The sequence below is a fragment of the Lutjanus erythropterus genome, chromosome 2 (assembly GCF_056507025.1).
Source record: "Lutjanus erythropterus isolate fLutEry1 chromosome 2, fLutEry1.hap2, whole genome shotgun sequence".
Classification (NCBI taxonomy): Eukaryota; Metazoa; Chordata; class Actinopteri; order Lutjaniformes; family Lutjanidae; genus Lutjanus; species Lutjanus erythropterus.
This window is the reverse complement of record NC_139318.1, coordinates 22,880,591-22,897,550: the sequence shown is the minus strand read 5'-3', so window position 1 is coordinate 22,897,550 and position 16,960 is coordinate 22,880,591. Positions and strand designations below refer to the sequence as shown.

The 16,960-nt window shown below is 37.8% G+C and overlaps 1 protein-coding gene across 1 annotated transcript; it reads right to left on the bottom strand.

The window, feature by feature from the left end:
- Positions 1-595: 595 nt before the first annotated feature.
- Positions 596-16,353, bottom strand: LOC146331575 (activin receptor type-1B-like). The gene is made up of 9 exons (XM_084733181.1): positions 16,167-16,353; positions 10,752-10,997; positions 7,920-8,183; positions 7,569-7,799; positions 6,901-7,068; positions 4,299-4,455; positions 4,054-4,178; positions 3,824-3,954; positions 596-2,308 (listed from the first exon to the last, which is right to left on the bottom strand). Exons 1-9 carry the CDS (start codon positions 16,231-16,233, stop codon positions 2,183-2,185), a joined length of 1,515 nt encoding a protein of 504 aa, XP_084589307.1. The 5' UTR covers positions 16,234-16,353; the 3' UTR covers positions 596-2,182.
- Between the last annotated feature and the right edge of the window lie 607 nt (positions 16,354-16,960).

Genomic DNA, 16,960 nt, shown 5'->3' with positions numbered 1-16,960 from the left:
TGGCCAGGGAGAATGCACCATGAGGGGAAAAGAACATTAGACATGCTTTGACAATATAAAAAAAATAAACATAAAAAAAACCTGTCATTCAGATTCCTAGTGTTTTTTAAAAGGTATTAAAATAAAACATGTCTGCCCCATATTTGAAGGGGTAGTTTGAATTATTTAAAGTGGGGTTATATGAGGCACTTATCCAAAGTCACTACAGTACCTACAGTAGGTGGTGGTCCACATGCTCCCAAAAGCAGAGAGGAGCACCTGGATGGAATCTAACAATGTACTGCTGTGAACAGGGTCAGCAGCAAAACATATTTTAGCCACCTAAAAGATCAATATCAGTTTAAGTGTATGATGTATTTATTTATTTTCATCGCTTTATGTTGAGGTCAGACTGCCTTTTCGGAACGAAACTACTGTTATATATGCCAAATATCACGTGTCCAAACCAACCAAACTTAATTTTACCTTGTGGAACAAGAGAGTTGCCCGTCTTCCATTGCCTCGATCTGTTAGTTTGTTTGTGTAATTTTGTGACTTTGATTAATTCGGACTAAACTTTTAAAAACACATTAGTCACACAGTAACATCAAACCAGACACCTCTGTGTTCTGCGAGGTAAAACTACTGATTTTACCAGTGGAGTCTGGTTGGTTTGGACAGAGTTTGATCTGGCTTATAAAATGGTGGTTTTCTGTTGGAAAAGGCTGTCTGACAGCAAGGTAAATAAGTGAAAATATCCTAAATATAGTGTACACTTGAACAGACATTGATATTTTTAGGTAGGCCTTTTCAAGTGGCTTACACACGTTCTGCTGCTGACCCTGTCCACAGCAGTACATTGCTTAGATCACCATCCACTGCAGACTGGCTATGGATATGGCCCCAAATAATCCAAACCATCTCTTTAAGGTACAGTGTAAATACAGCAGTACTGGCTGCTGCAAAGGACGAAGGTTTATCTGAATGTTGTGTACCAGCTTATCTGACGGACTGGAGCAACGTTCACTCTCATGGCAGGTTATGGTCTGTGGGCTGATCAACAGATTCAGATTGGAACACTAACACTTAAATTTACTACATGTTGCATGGTGCTGCATGTGTTTGTAAGACGTGTCCCAATCTGAAGCCAGTGAGTCTGTCAGCTAAGAAGCTCAAGGTCAAAACAAACAGTATCAAGTCACTGGCAGCTGTTGCTTACTATCACTCCACATTTAACCCTCCACCCGAGCGTAATGCATTTTTGCTTAACAATCCCTAAATGTGTATTTTGCTTAAGATGATTCTGATTGTTCAGACAAAAATAAATTGATTGGTAAGCATAAGGAAAACCTGAGGTTTACAACAGCTTATGGGAAGGGCCTCAGGAAAGTGGTCCAAAGGCTGAATCATGTTTGGCAAGTTGCCCTAATGCTCCAGTTACATTGAAGTCTCCAATCACCTTGTTGAAAGTAAATGGGCTGCATTTACACAGCCTCTCTCAGCTGCTTTGTACATGCGTACATGGTAATCAGCAGACAACTAAAGCACACACAGTTGTAGCAAAACCAGATGAATTATTGTCTTTGAAGGATTTCTAAGCAGTTTGTGATATGCCTGTGTGCTGTAGGCGGCACAGAGAAATAACCTCACAAACACCCATATATTACCAACAAGATCATTACATTTAAATAACAGAATAAGTAAAAAATAAGTTAAAAACACTCCTAACCCTCCCAGCTTGCCCCCAATTCAAGGAAGAGAGTGAATGCGTTTTAAGCAACTGTGATCAAAGAGACTTTGTGGAAATATCAGCAACTGATTTTCAAAATGTTAACTGCTTAATTACATGTCCTATTATCGATTGCATACAAGTAACACAGGAAATCCAAGGATCCTTGTTAGTACGGAGTGTAGAGAGGAACAAAAAGGTTCAGGTAGGGCAGCAGTAGCTCAGGACAAGACAGGAAAGGTGTTCTTGGTAGTTTGGCTGGGTAAGCGAGGTAGGGTTTGTCAGAAATCAAGTGGCTTCAAAACTGGCAGGAGTGTCTATGGAGGAATATTTTACAAAGTGCGACTCTCCATCACCGTATTCTCTTACTTTGTGCGTTCTCTGCAGAAAGCCCAGCCCCCTCTCATCTCACTGTCCTAAAGTCTGGAGTCGGGTCCTGCTCAAAGCTCTTTCTCAGTGGTCTGCAGACATAGCTCAGACTTTAATGTCCTCCTGAATGCTGAGCTGGGACAGGGTCTTTTTAATGCGCAGGGCCGTCAGGCGGGCAGCTCCGTTCGCATACCAGCACTCCCTCATGATTTTACCCATGACCCGCAAGGCCTGGAAGAGCAAGGGGAAAAGCAAATCAGGATGAGAAGTTTACTATATAATCTAAATCGGTGTGATGATGATGATACAGATGTAGTTAAAGTAGTTTATGCATATTATTTGAAACTTCCTGTACAAGTACTGTACAGAGTGTTGAACATGTCAATCCACTCATTTAGCTTAAAAATGTAAATTAAAATATAGAATTTGCAAAAAAAAAAAAAAAAAACCCTGAAGTGATAACCCAGTTCATTGCATTTGGCACTTATTTTCATAGCTTTGGCTTTTCCAGCAGTTATGAGAACATTGTACTAGTACTTTTTCATCTACATAAGAAAATAACTTCACAAGTTAACCTCCTAAGATCAGGATTTTTGATAAGAATTCCTTCACTTAGTGTTTTGTGAAGAACTGCAACCAAGACATGTACTAAAATATACTTGTCAGTGCTCTCAGGTTAATAAATGTTGCAATGGAGACAATGTTTCTTCATTACCCTAAACATGTCTTTGGGAATGCTGCACACCAGTCTCTTATCAACCAGCATAGGTACTGATGCCAGCAAGTCTAGGAAAAGTAAATACTGGCTGACACATCTCGTTCTAGTTGTAAATAAACCAGTTTAGTCAGATTAACTGAGAGGAGGCACACCCAAAATGACAGAAAAACTGTGACTGGAAGACAGTCTGTAAACAATGTAGGAGGGTCTTTTGCATTTGTCTACAAAACTTAATACAATTTAATACCTTCTGGCACGACCTCTGTGTCATTATGACAAAACTGGAGTTACTCTCCTCAGGACCTGCAACTAGAATCTAGCAACCATTAGCAACCATTACTGCACATTTAAGGATCTTTCCAAAAAGGTTTTAGAAACTGCTTTATCCATAAAATCTGTAGCAATGATATGGAAGTTTGACTCCCTTCTTCTCACAGCCAGATTGTTTTTGGAAACAAATCACTGCATTCCACTCAAAAATATCACATATGCTCTCACACTTTTCTGAAGATTTAGAAACCCTATTTGACCTCTGTGAACAATTCTCAATGCTTATATCAGATTTTATATAAAAATGTAAGGATTGATATAGCATTAGTCACCTGAATAAGCCATGGTTGTTTACTTTACCCCTCATTATTTTATGTGACATTTATTTATAGTTTATTTAAGTATAGTATAGTAAGTTATTTTTTCTTTTCTTTCTTTTTCTGTATAATTGACTACTACTCATTCCTTTTGAGCATGTTTTGTATATCTATCTAAAATGTGAAAATAAAATATCCCACAAACAAACAACAACAAAAAAACAGTGTAACAAATATTTAATCCCGTGGATTTCTTAACAGTGATTTCACAAAGCTCCCAGATCTAAGCAGTTAACTTGCAGTGTTATAATTATAGATAGGACTGATGACCAACACTTCAGAAATATGACTCATGTTGTAATAAACAGGCATTACCCTTCAGGTGTAAGTGCAGATCTTGAACAGTAACGAAAGTTTATTTTTAATCAATCATCTTCATACCTCGTAGCTCTGCCACCAGTTTGGGATGTTGGGTCGTAGCTTTTGGTCACACACCAGCTTTCTCATCTCCTCTATGGAAGGGTCAGAGGGTACCAGGTCATAGTAGGGCAGCTGGTACTCTTCATGGATACCTGATAATACAGAACAACGTGAAGGTCAAATCAGTGCTGTGAGAAAGAAAAACAAACACCACAGGTCGAGTATCCAGAGTGAAAACAAAAGAGTCTGACCTCCACTATTACAGCGGCGTGCGATCTCCCAGTAGACCAGCCCCAAAGCATAAATATCAGCACATTTGAAAGAGTCAAAGTGTCTCATGTTGATAGTCTCATCCAGAACCTCTGGAGCCATGTACCTGTGAGACGAGTTTGTAATCACACACACAGAATTAAAGGGTATTCTGGGAAAGCTGTCAAAGATATCTGTGAGAATGGAAAGTCAGATCTGCAGGTGTGTACTGTATGTTGACACAGACCTCTTGGTGCCCACCCTCTGATTGGGCGCAATGTCGATGGTGTCTGTGGCAGAGTCGTGACGGACGGCCAAGCCAAGGTCAGCGATGGCACAGGTGCAGTTCTTCTTCACCAAGATGTTCTTGGACTTCAGGTCTCTGTGGGCGATGCCTGGCTTTCCTGCCGAAACATAAATGTACATGACAGCTGTGTGAATACTTATCTCTTAAGTTGTTTTCAGCATGTCAATACCAACTCTGGGCTCTCTTTTATGAAAAAATAGAATATAAAACACGTAATACAAGTTTCCTTTTTTGGGCATCAGTTTGGCTGATAAAAATAGAAAACACTTCAGCAAACAGAATGTCCTCAACAGCACTTGAGACAGATGTTTCCGCAGTGAAATGCTTCCAAAAATAGCCATTACATAATGAATTTAAGTTTTCATTAGATGGTAATTATTACTATTTTAAATGTTTTTAAATGTTTAATGTTGAACACGATGAAAACCGATGACAAAAAAAAAATCCTTTGGACATACCAAGAAAAAAAAAAAAAAAAAAAAAAAAAATTTAGAAAATCAGCAGTGCAATTTCACCACACTGTCCTATTTAACACTTTGTTTAGTCTTCTTTAGTTGCATCAACTTACATCTTGCAATTTTTAAGTATTCAGACACTCCTTCAGTGATAAAATAATGTCTTCAAGAACAATGGGCCTCATTTACCAACAGTTCTTGAGAGTAACTTTTTCCTTAAAACCTACTTAGGCAGTTTTCAGACATTCACCAATGCTTTCTTATTTGAAATTTGCTCTTAGGTACGCACAGAATTTACTCTTCTACACGTCTGCACATTTGAGTGCTGATATGTGCATGTGCAAAATGACTGGATATCATGTTATATTCTTCAATACTACAGCTGTACAAAATGACTTGAATAACTTATTTTAATTACAATGTTTTTTGCATTTCTAATATATTTAGTAATTAGTTTCATTATTTTATAAATGTTAAGGTGCATTAAAAGTATTATCAGCATAATGTACAGGAAGTATGGAAAATAAAAGTACTTAAAATGCAGTAATTTTTTGGTTTTGGATTAATATTGTTGCTGCAACAATATGATTGATTAAGGTTGATATACTGTGTACTGTTTAGTCTAATCTAGCGATGCATCATATTCTACAAGATCGTCATATTAACAGCACTGCTGTCTTGTGAAAACCATCTCAAAAAAGTTACTTTCTCATGGTGTCAAAACAAACACTCCTCTTTTCAGATATTTGAAGATGCATCCAGCTGATCCAAGAGGGTTTTTAATTGTTTGTTTATCTTAAGAAGTCGGAAGATTTTCTCAACCCATAAAGGACCGCCCCATTCTTCAGTTTATCAGAAAAATTCAAATTTAAAATCCTCAAATTTAATCACACATGGTTTCATGGGAAGTATATGGACAATTGTAATCTGTAAAGTAACTAAATCTTTTTTTTTCTTTTTTAAGATTATTTTTTAGGCTTTTTGCCTTTATTCAGATTGGACAGCTGAAGATATGACAGGAAAGGGGGAGAGAGAGAGAGAGGGGATGACACGCAGCAAATGTGCTTCAGGCAGGAATCGAACCGGCAGCCACTGCAGAGGACTAATAGCCTCAACACATGGTGCGCATGCTCGACCAAATGAACTATAGGGGCGCCCACATCCTTTTGTTATCTTATATCCACTACTGACACTATTAAAAATGAAAGCTTGTTTACTCATGCAGCAGTACCTCCACTTCAGTTTGGAGTTAGGTGCTCCACTGTCTTTAGATTTTCTTTTTGGAAATTCTTGACTTCTTTCTCAACATTTCTTTTCCATTTCTGTGTGCCATCTCTGTGAGGGCACACAGCACTGCAGTCGTACTGCGTACCCTTATATGGGGACTGACATTTATTTATGCTAATAAGGAACAACTGGCACTTATGAAGATGATGGGATTCATTATAAGAACACGGGCATGAATCTGACGTAGACTTTTCTTAGGACCATTCTCAAGAACAAATTTAAGGAGAAACTGAAGATACTGTTTTTCTGCACAACTATTTTGATGATTTTGGTGATATGTAATAAAATTCTACATAATGTACTGTGCAGAGATATATATTGTTTTATGACTCAATTCAATTGTGTCAGAGTCTTGCAATAGGTGGCAAGATCAGTTGTAAGCAAGAGAGGCTTGTGTGAGTCTGAGGGTGGGGCAGGAAACAGAAGGAATGTGTTTCAAAGCGGAAATTTATAGAACCAGCGCCACAAGTGGTGCAAAAGTGTTGACAGAAATATTTCTCAATTGAAAGCTACTGCATAAACAGATTGAAGGGAGCAGTAATGAAGGGAGCAGACCTGACTTGCCCAGGCCTGGGGGTATGTGAGGAGTCAATTCTGTGACTTTGGTTGAACAAAGAAAAGATCCTCAGTAATTAATACTGACTATAGAAACTGAACTGGCCAAATGTGATCTATGCTAGCTGCTTTCTCTTCCAGGTCGGAGCATCATAATCTGTACCATAATTTTTATTAAAAGGCTGAAGCCAAGAAAAAAATAAGTATGTTTAAATATAAATGCAAATTTATACACAAACACGAACCTTGTGTTCCAAGAATCTCCATGTGCAGATGTGCGAGGCCGCTGGCAGCTGACAGGGCCAGTTTGATCATTCCTTCAGTAGTGACAGAGTATCGGTTCAGGTAGTCGAACAGAGAGCCATGCTCATGGTAGTCTGACACCAACCACAGCTGTGTCCATGTGCCGTTGTCTAAGCAAGAGACAAAAGTATAGAGATACCAAATAAATTCTAAGTTACTAGTTACTACTGGAGAATAGGGATGTAGTGATACCAAAAATTCACTCTACGATTTTTTGTATGTATAACATTTGTATTTCCTCTTAACTTAAAGTGCTTTTTCTTTCTTTCTTTAATAAAATAAAATTAAATTAAAGTAGCCAGGCATGATCTAAGCATGTGTAAAAACTTGTCATGACTTATCTTTGGCAACAGATATTTGAATTATATATGTACAACTGCAGAACAAGAACAACACATCAGTCAGTAGCAGTCCTTTTATAAAATAAAATAATTAACCATGTAATATCACACTAGATATTGTCTTGAGACATTTCTTTTTACTATGATATTACATATATTGTTACATCCCTACTGAATTATTAGATAACAAATAAAACAGACATCAATAACTAAAGTAAATAAGCTGCAAAATAGTGTTGCATTATTACTGTAATGTTACAGGTTTGTACCTTTGTTGTCAGCAGCTATAAAGCCAAGGATGTTTTCATGGCGGAGCATGATGGTCTGGTAGATTTCAGCCTCACGGAACCAGGAGCGCTCTTCTCTGGATGAGAAGATCTTCACCGCCACATCACCACCCCTCCAACGTCCTCGCCACACCTCCCCGAAACGCCCTTTACCAATGATCTCCTGGAGGACAATTGTTCTGGCCACAGTCCGCTGGACAAACAGAGGCAGACCTGCTCAGAAATGAGCAGAACAGAGAACAGTCATCACGAGTCTTTTGATATAAATTTGGTCTAAAAAAAGTCGGTGCACAAGTGCTGGCCTGCAGCTATTTTATCACACTGTGTACTGACCGGAGCCTGAACCAGACGTGGACAGATCATATATGAGGTCCTGCAGGGTCCTGTCTTTGGGCAGGTAGAGGTGGTCACAGGAGGGGTCCTCCACCTCTAGCCTCTGCCGGTGGCTGTAGGCCCTCTGGTGGTACTGATACAGGAACACACCCACCAGCAGCAGCAGACACAACAGGAACAGTGGCCCCGCAATCACAGCGACCAGCTCCACCAGCCCCCACGTCCCACCTGGGCCATAGCCTCCTCCTAATGCTGGGGGGACGGCTACGAAGAGAGAACAGCAGAGAATTAAAATGCAACATCTGGCACTTAGTACACACATTAGATTCTGTTCCCTTATATGAACTGATTTGTGTCTTTGACAGATGGCCATGAAAGACAGGGGTTCTCAAACTTATTACTCAAAGGTCTGCATCTGATTTTTATTCAGGGTCCCATGTCCAATGACTGGCCAGCATGAAACTGAGGCAGACACAGCTCAGTCAGTTAGTACACTTATTTCTGACTCAGACCGAGTCTTACAATTACTTATACAGTAGTTGTAGAAATCGTGCACTAGAGAAAACAGAGTTGATGATAGCAAATGTGATGTTAATGCATTAATTCTGCAGCAGCAGCAGACAGGACTGTCCAGCAGTTAACGTTGCCATGACAACATCAACAACAGGGAAATACAGCAAGTCACATTAAAAGGACAATCACCTTGGAACAGCGTCAATGATCTCCAGATACTGCAGATACACTATATGTTAAACAATTCTAACAATATGTTGATCAGTAGAAAAATTATTTTAAACAGAAAATGTTACACTTCATGGTGTGTTGTATTCATAACACAGAGGTATATGCTGGGTCTGGATTGACGTGCTGATCAGTCTGGATGCAGACCTTGGTGTTTCTCCTCTAAATATACCACAATAGTGTGACAGTTTTTTACCTGATAGTTTCTTAATGGTATATTTAGATGGTTCAACATTCACTGAACATAAAATTATATTAACAGCATCCAGCAACTTTATTATACCAGTTATTGTGTTCACCATTTCATGTTTTTTTTTTGTGCGTCTGATTTTCATTTTGTAAACACATGACCTTTCCAGTGACCCTTTGCGTCAGAATTTGTATGGTGTGTCTGAGTTTGTTTCATTTCTTAAGAAGGGTTTGTGCCCAAAATGTCACATGGTGGTATAAGAATAAATTTTAAAAGGAAAAATAGAGTCTGCACATTAGATAACGCTCCCAGCATTATTATTATTGTGAAGAAAGTGTACAAGAAGTGTTGGCTTTACATTAACACGGTTTGGTTATTGTCTTGACCATTCTCATATTTTTCAACAGATCTTTGTCTTCATGATGCTGTTGTTGAAGTTATTTGTGTTTAAAATCTCTATTGCTAGCTCTAAAATAAATTAACAGGCACCATAATCATTATAATACCCAATCCAATGACCACTTGTGATTAAGAAACCATCTGTATTTGAGGTAGTGTGTCACCTCAGAGTTGTCATCAGGCAGAAGTTGTTGGGGAAGTTCAGTTTTTGACATTACTGTTGCTTGGGTGAACCCAAGATAGCAAAAAAAAGCCATTAAACAATATTACACATTAAACAACACAATAAAAAACACTGAACCAGTTTAAAACACAAATGGGCAATAACATAGGATAAAAGCAATGAGACCATTAGACACAGAAAAGCAATTCTCATACTAAGAAGGCCCAACCTAACATGCAGAGGCAACTTGCTCATTTGGGATTACAGTTGCAAAGTTTTAATTTCCTCTGTGCTTCAACCTTGATCTTGGGACAACCGGAAGCAACAAGAAGTAGGGGTGTCATGATTCTTCAAATCCTACATTGTGTCATCTTTGAGGTGTTGTTTTTTTTTTCTCTTCAGACACACGCTGTACGCTGCAAGTAGGCGGGGATGGAGAGAAAACAAATACTGGGAAAATCTGCCTTCGATTTCAATTATTTAATTAAAAGATCATTTCAAGTGATACTCGACTTAATACTGAAATTGTGACACCCCTAATGAGAAGATTACCAAATGTGCTGACTGAGGAAGGGAATACATTTTGGTCTTTTGGACCCATTTTCCATACACAGAGTTCACAGTTTTGATGAGGACATCAACACTATGTGAATAAGCGATCCAGAGAACCAAGCAAAGCAACGTCAGGTTTAAATATCGGTAATTTAGTTTATACCATTAACATAAGCCTATAAAGTGCTGCTTTTTGGTTAAAAGCTATATATGAACTTCTGGGTTTTTTTGTTCATGCTGGGGGTGAACACTGTTCACAATTTCCTGTCACAAAAGTTTCACACTGACGCTCTTCTCTCCACATATTTTAGGACACTGTACAAAACACCACAGGACACTGTGCAGAACACTTCTCAGGAACCATGAGTCACAACAGTGTGTAGGAAACTCTTCACAGCCGCTGAGATGCTTCAGATAACATCACAGACGAAGCATGAATGCATGTTATAACCAGGCCTCTCATTAATTTTCAGGGGTTAGGTTAATGAGGTATAAAAGCTCCTTTACAGACCTGGTAATTGAACAGTGTACACATGACAAGCTATGACATGTTCTTGCCTGGGGTTTGCTCACTCACTGTACGTCAGGAGCGGGTGTTAATGTATGGTGCTCCAGGTGAAGACATGCTTTTATTGGATAATGTAGGTGCTCCATGTCTTATGATATACATTTGTGTTTACACCTATCATACAAAAATTAAAAACTTAAAGGTCAAAGACTTGGCGAAAGCAACGGTAAATGTAACTGATCATATTGTATCTGCTGTGTGATACTTGATAGTTCTCACCTGTAGGTACTTGGAGGTCGATGCTGTTGCAGTAGTCGGTGTAGCAGCAGTGGATGTTGAGCAGGCCCTCTGCGCTGCGGCAGTAGAATGGTTGTCCAGGGGGCACGAGTTTCTCCCGCGTGATGCAAATACGGATGTGCTGCTCCTGGCCATCGATGAAGGAAGTGGAGGCCATGCAGGCGCCATCGGTCTCACACTGGGAGCCAGTCTTCTCACACTGGGCAGTAGTGCAGTTACACCAAAGGGCTACAGAGACCGAGGGGGCAGAAGAAGCAACAGAATGCAAAATTTGCACAATTAACAGTAACAACCAACAGTAACAGTGTGCATCATAAGCTTTAGACAAGACAATAACGATAGCTATCAAGGCTGATAAATTATCAACCAATGATGGAAATTTTAAATTATTATTTATTATGCTGATAAATAAATTATAGATAAATAGTGGCTATAAAAATGTCTGATTTGACAGACTGTCAAAAACATTTATTTGAATTCTTAGGCAAAATGCTCTGTAAAGCAAAAGCACATTTGTGAAGCTTCTTGATGAACTTTACAAAAAAAACAAAACAAAAAAAAAACACGAGTCAGACCTAGTCAGAATGGCCAAATGGGAATTTGACGATCTACACACATCTTCTCTAAACATTGTGATAGACGATGATATCATTGTTGTATTTCTGTCATAAGTAATACTTGCTTCAGCAACAAAGCCGTTAAAAGACATAGTAGAATTAAAAATATTTTTTATGCTTGCACCTTAATTAAAACATGCTTTCATTGGGCAGTAAATAGTGTGATAATAAGCTGTTTTCCTTAAGTAAATCACATGCAAGGAGCTATAATAATAGTGATTAGAATAAAGCCATCCTTTCTTTTTTGCACTCTCTGGATGACACTTCTTATTAATTCTAAGGCATTACATTTTTTTTTATATATTACTCTTGCTATTGACTTTTTACTCACAAAGATTTCATTGTACTTTCAGTAACAAGATTTGACTGTGTACCCACATTTCATGTTGGTGTGTCTTAATTTTAGGACCGGGTCTGTGTGTGGTAGTGTGTGTGTGTGTGTGAGTGTGTGTGTGTGGCAGACGATGATGTGAATTATATTTGGTTCGGTCAGAGCTGTGGAATATTAAATCATCCTTTGCTCACTACATCTGAGCCTTTCTGATCTTCAGGTGTGAAATCAGTTATCTTATTAGTTACCAAAATCTTGCCATCACAGATTAGCTTGTATTTCAGTGATCTGATATTTTGTGGACTGTCATTAGAAATTTTGTTGTATTTTTGTCGTATTATATGTTTTTAAATTATTATTATTATTATTATTTTTTAAATATTTGACATTCCTTCATCTACCACTAGAGGGAGCTTGGATACCACCAGTGGTACATGTACCACAGTTTGAGAGTCTAGGTTATAGATAATATCATAGTTATTTTTAATTTAAAATGATTAATTTAACTACCTGAAATCTGATGTAATAATATATAATAATGCTTAATTTAATTAAATAATTAATTTGACATTTTTATATAGTTTATATGTATTATTGTTGTACTGTAACTAACGTTATCAGTTATAGTTACCAAGGATGGCATGGTATAAATATTCTGTAAATAATCAGCATTATATAATAATCTGTATATAATAATAATATTAATCTCTTTTAGAATGCACCGTAAATCTTGGAAATTAATCAAATCACATTTATTCACAACTTACACTGTCCACTTTTCAATAGAATAAGTTTTGTAACAAATCAGTTTGTTTTGTTTGTTTTGTTTCATTCAATGTTTTGTTTGTTATTTACAATTTCAACAGTTGCAGCAAAAGGTATCCAGGTGTTTTACATTAACAGGCTAACAACTGGAGGAATGAGGTCTGCATGTGCGGCGTTGCAGGGTGTTCCAAATGGAGGAATTTTGAAAACAGAAATAAATAATGGAAATAAATAAAAATATAAAATAACTGACATTCACTGAGCAGGGAGTAGAGAATGCTGTTAATGTGCTCTGTTGAATGGTACACAGCTTGTGTGAGACAGCGAGTAAAATTTTGCAGAACTATTTGAAGAATTACAGGAAATTTTTCAGTTGCATGATGTTTTGTCAGGAGGTAAGGAAAGTTGGTAGTGGCAAAGTCAGGAAGTAGTGGAACTGTTAGAGGCTGGGGAGGGCAGGGTGTGTTCGAGTGACAGGGGCTTTGGGAGGATGGGTGGGGAGTTTATGTGAGGGCACGTAGGAGGAGGAGTAGGGATTAACTGATCGGCTGTGACTGTCATTTGACAAACAAGGGACTGAGACTTCCTCTGTGAAATTCAGTAATGTTATTAAGACACAGACATGATGTGACATTCCAGTAATTTTGGAGAAACCCCCAGTGGATTCTCTGCAGAAAATGACTTTACTAGAGAGCCTGTGTGCTGAAAGCTGATGGATGGATTTGTTAAAAAAAACAGCACACACAGCTGAACTTCAGTGTAATTTACATCAAACATGGGAAATTAAGAGTTAATACATTACAACATCTTTTGCGATACTGACTCACACAATGGCAACACCTACTTGGCAGATGCTAGTGGTCAAATACAAGAAGCAAAACACTCAGATAATAAGGAAGATACATGCTGACTAAACATGAAACGAGACTGACATCTCAGAGTTTCCATGGCCGTAAATGTGACAACTGTAATCCACATAGGGCTCAAAAAAGAAGAAATTATGTATATGGAAATTCTCAGACCATAATAATACATAAATACAGCCGAGACACTGACCACTGCACTTCACTATCTCACAGGTTGCAATAACATAAGAAAGGTGAAAGAAGTTCCCACCTTTTCTAACAACTGACGCCACAGATCCACGTACCAATCAAGATTCCACTGTTCATTTGACTGCTCTGCTGGTGGGTGTGTATGTGTGTGTGTGTGTGTGTGTGTGTGTGTGCGTGTATGGCTAAAAGATTTACGGTGAAATCATCCAGGCTGAATGCACATTTGCGAGACTTGTATCAGAGTTGGCAGATATCAAAATTCAGGTATTGGAATCGCATCAGGAGTGATAAAAAGTGAATAGCTGCATCTGTACCTTGAGGTGAAGGATTTGAGGATATATATGTAATGTAATGATAAAAATCTGTCAACAAATGTATCAGCTTTTCCTTTAATATCTCTATTTCTCTGTCTTTTACTATCTGTTGATTGACTAATCTCTTCAATTAGTTGGTTCACAGACAGTACATCAGCAACTTATTTGATAATTGATTGAATGATGCTGATACTTTTAATCATTCATGTTGAAAAAAAAAACCCACCAAAGATTTTCTTAAGTTACTTATGTGTGAGGGGTTGCTACTTGATTGAAAAGTGAGTATATCTGTGTTTTTAGCCTGTTGGTTGAAGAAAGCATTGGTAATTTTTGCCATTTTATGGCAATTTATTGAAAAAACAAATGAACAATAAATTAATTAAAAAGATAAGTGACAGTTATTGTGATAATGGGAATAACTGTTAGTTGTAGCTCTAGAGCTATTTATGGCAATGCTTGATTTACAAACTTTTTGCATTTATGTCATGAATTTTCCTTGACAGACATTCCTGATAATTCTGCTACTTTTACCTACAACACAAAAGATTTTGAATTTCCTCGAAATATGGATGATAAATAAGGATGTAACAAATAAAATAAGTATTCTTCTCTCAACTTGATTACTGTAACTCCGTTTTCTGGCACAAACCAAAAATCACTCTCTCACCACCAACTAGTCCAAAATGCAGCAGCTTGGCTTCTTACCGGTTATAACAGACAACATTACATCACCCAAATACTGGCTTCTGTCCATTGGCTCCCTGTTTGTTTTATAATTGATGTTAAGATTTTATTGATCACTTTTAAAGCCCATCTGGGTCTGGTACCAATCTACATAGTGGAAATGTTGACCCCACATGAGCCAGTTTACAGTCTTAGATCCTCAGATGGGGTCCATCTGGCTGTTCCTAAGTCCTGACCCTGCTTTTACTATGTTTTTGCATTTTTGATTTGATTTTAACTAGGGCTGCGCAGTATGCTAAAAAATAGTCATATAGCGATCACTGACATATTTTGATATCATTCACAATGAGTGGGATTGATCAACTCTGCATCACACGTCCTCATTTTCACTGGAAAAAAAACTGGCAACACTGTGCCAAACAAACATGCTTTCTTACATCTGAAGAGCAAACTTTTTAGGCTAGAGCATCTATATTTCATCTAATATTTCCATTAACAGCTACTATTTGAATTAATTGTGCAGCTCTTGTTTTTGTTTGACCTTATTGTTTGGTGTTCTGTTGTTATAGCCTATTACATCCTTGGTATCCTGCTCTTGCTTTGTCAGACAAAATACTTTGTAAACAATCATTTTTAAGGTGCTATATTATTATTGTTGTTAGAATTATTATTATCATCATCATTATGCCTATATTATACCTATTCACCTGTTGTACTCCTCCTCTGCCCCACATGTATTTAACCTGCATATTTAACATATCAGAATCCCTTACACACAAATGTGGAATAATGCTAAAATGATAATAATAATAATGATAATAATAATAATAATAATAATAATAATAATAATAATAATAATAATGTCTCAACTTCAAGACACTGAAACACACCAGACTCCAAATCATGATCACCCTATGAAATAACTTACCATCAAACACTCTGTATTAACATCTGCGTATTATTTCTCTTCATTGTAGTTTAGAGTAGAGTTTAAACTCCCTATGTGTACCTGGATGCTGTTTACATTAGATTACTAATGCCTGCCTACAAGTACCTTGAGTACATCCATTTCTAAATTATATCAACATAACACAGACTGACACACGCTGTAATGTCCTCATAGTATCATTATCTAACTAGTCAAGAATCTTTACATAACATTAGCTCTACGTGATGGAAAGAGATAATTAAACGCTTATAAAATATTAGAGGAAGCTAGAAGGACAATCTCTTTAGTTGTGTAACTTAAGTACTACATACAGCTGTCCAGCTCCAGAGCTGTTTACAGTAAAATCATTCACTGAGCTGACAGTTACCACCTAAACACACCTTTAACTGCTGTTTCACACTGGCCCAACTTGCTCTACAGCGACAGGAAAACGGTGAGTTATCCTGTTTTGTTGCATTTGCATGAATAACATTTACATTTAAATTTTCATGTCTACATAAATGAAAGCTGACTTGGTTTCATAGCCGTGGTTCAATTCAATTCGTCGTTCGGCTAGGCTAAGCTAACGCTGCTAACGTTAGCTATCAGCTAGCTGTTAGCTTGGCTGGCTCTACATTCGCTCGCCTTGATGGTGGCAGCGGCGCTGCGAGCTTATGGACAAAACAAACAGCAAGTTACTCACCCTCACAGCTTCTGTACAGCACGGCCTGAACAACGACGACGGCTAACGAGATCCGCAGGTTAGCCATGGTCAATAAATTGTCGGTTCATCGCATTAACACGTTTAGTTGGCTAACCTAACGTTAGATGTGGCGAGGCGTGATGATGACAGCTAACCAGACTGTCAGTGCACAGAGTTCAGTTTACTAACATGATCCACCAGCAGGCAGCAGCACAGGCACACACACGGAGGAGGATTAAAGGGGTCTATCTATCTATCTATCTATCTATCTATCTATCTATCTATCTATCTATCTATCTGTCTATCTATCTATCTGTCTATCTGTCTGTCTGTCTGTCTGTCTGTAGTTTAATTGCATTCTGCAGTAGTTGGTAGTGGTGGTTTAACCAAATCTCAGTATCTCTTTCAGATCAAGTGCAATACAATGCAATTTTTTTGATAAAGGAAAAATGTGTGACAGAACAGCTGTTTGTCTATCTGTCTAGCTTAAAAAAAAGGTTAAAGGTCAACATCCTGAGGATATACTGTAATTCTGGGTATAGATGCCAGGATCCTTGGACCAATACATAAGGTAGGTGATTTAATATTTTTTTTTTACAGGGGGAATGGCCCTAACCCTAAAGCAGCCATTCCCAAACTCAAGAATGCCATGGCCCACTTTGAAATCTGAAAATCTTCTGAGGCCCACCCAAACTTTAATCACATCTATGATCAACACTTGATATTAACTGTATCAATGACAAGATATATGTACCAGTGTTAATGTGACAGGTCACCAAATATGGTGTAGCAAC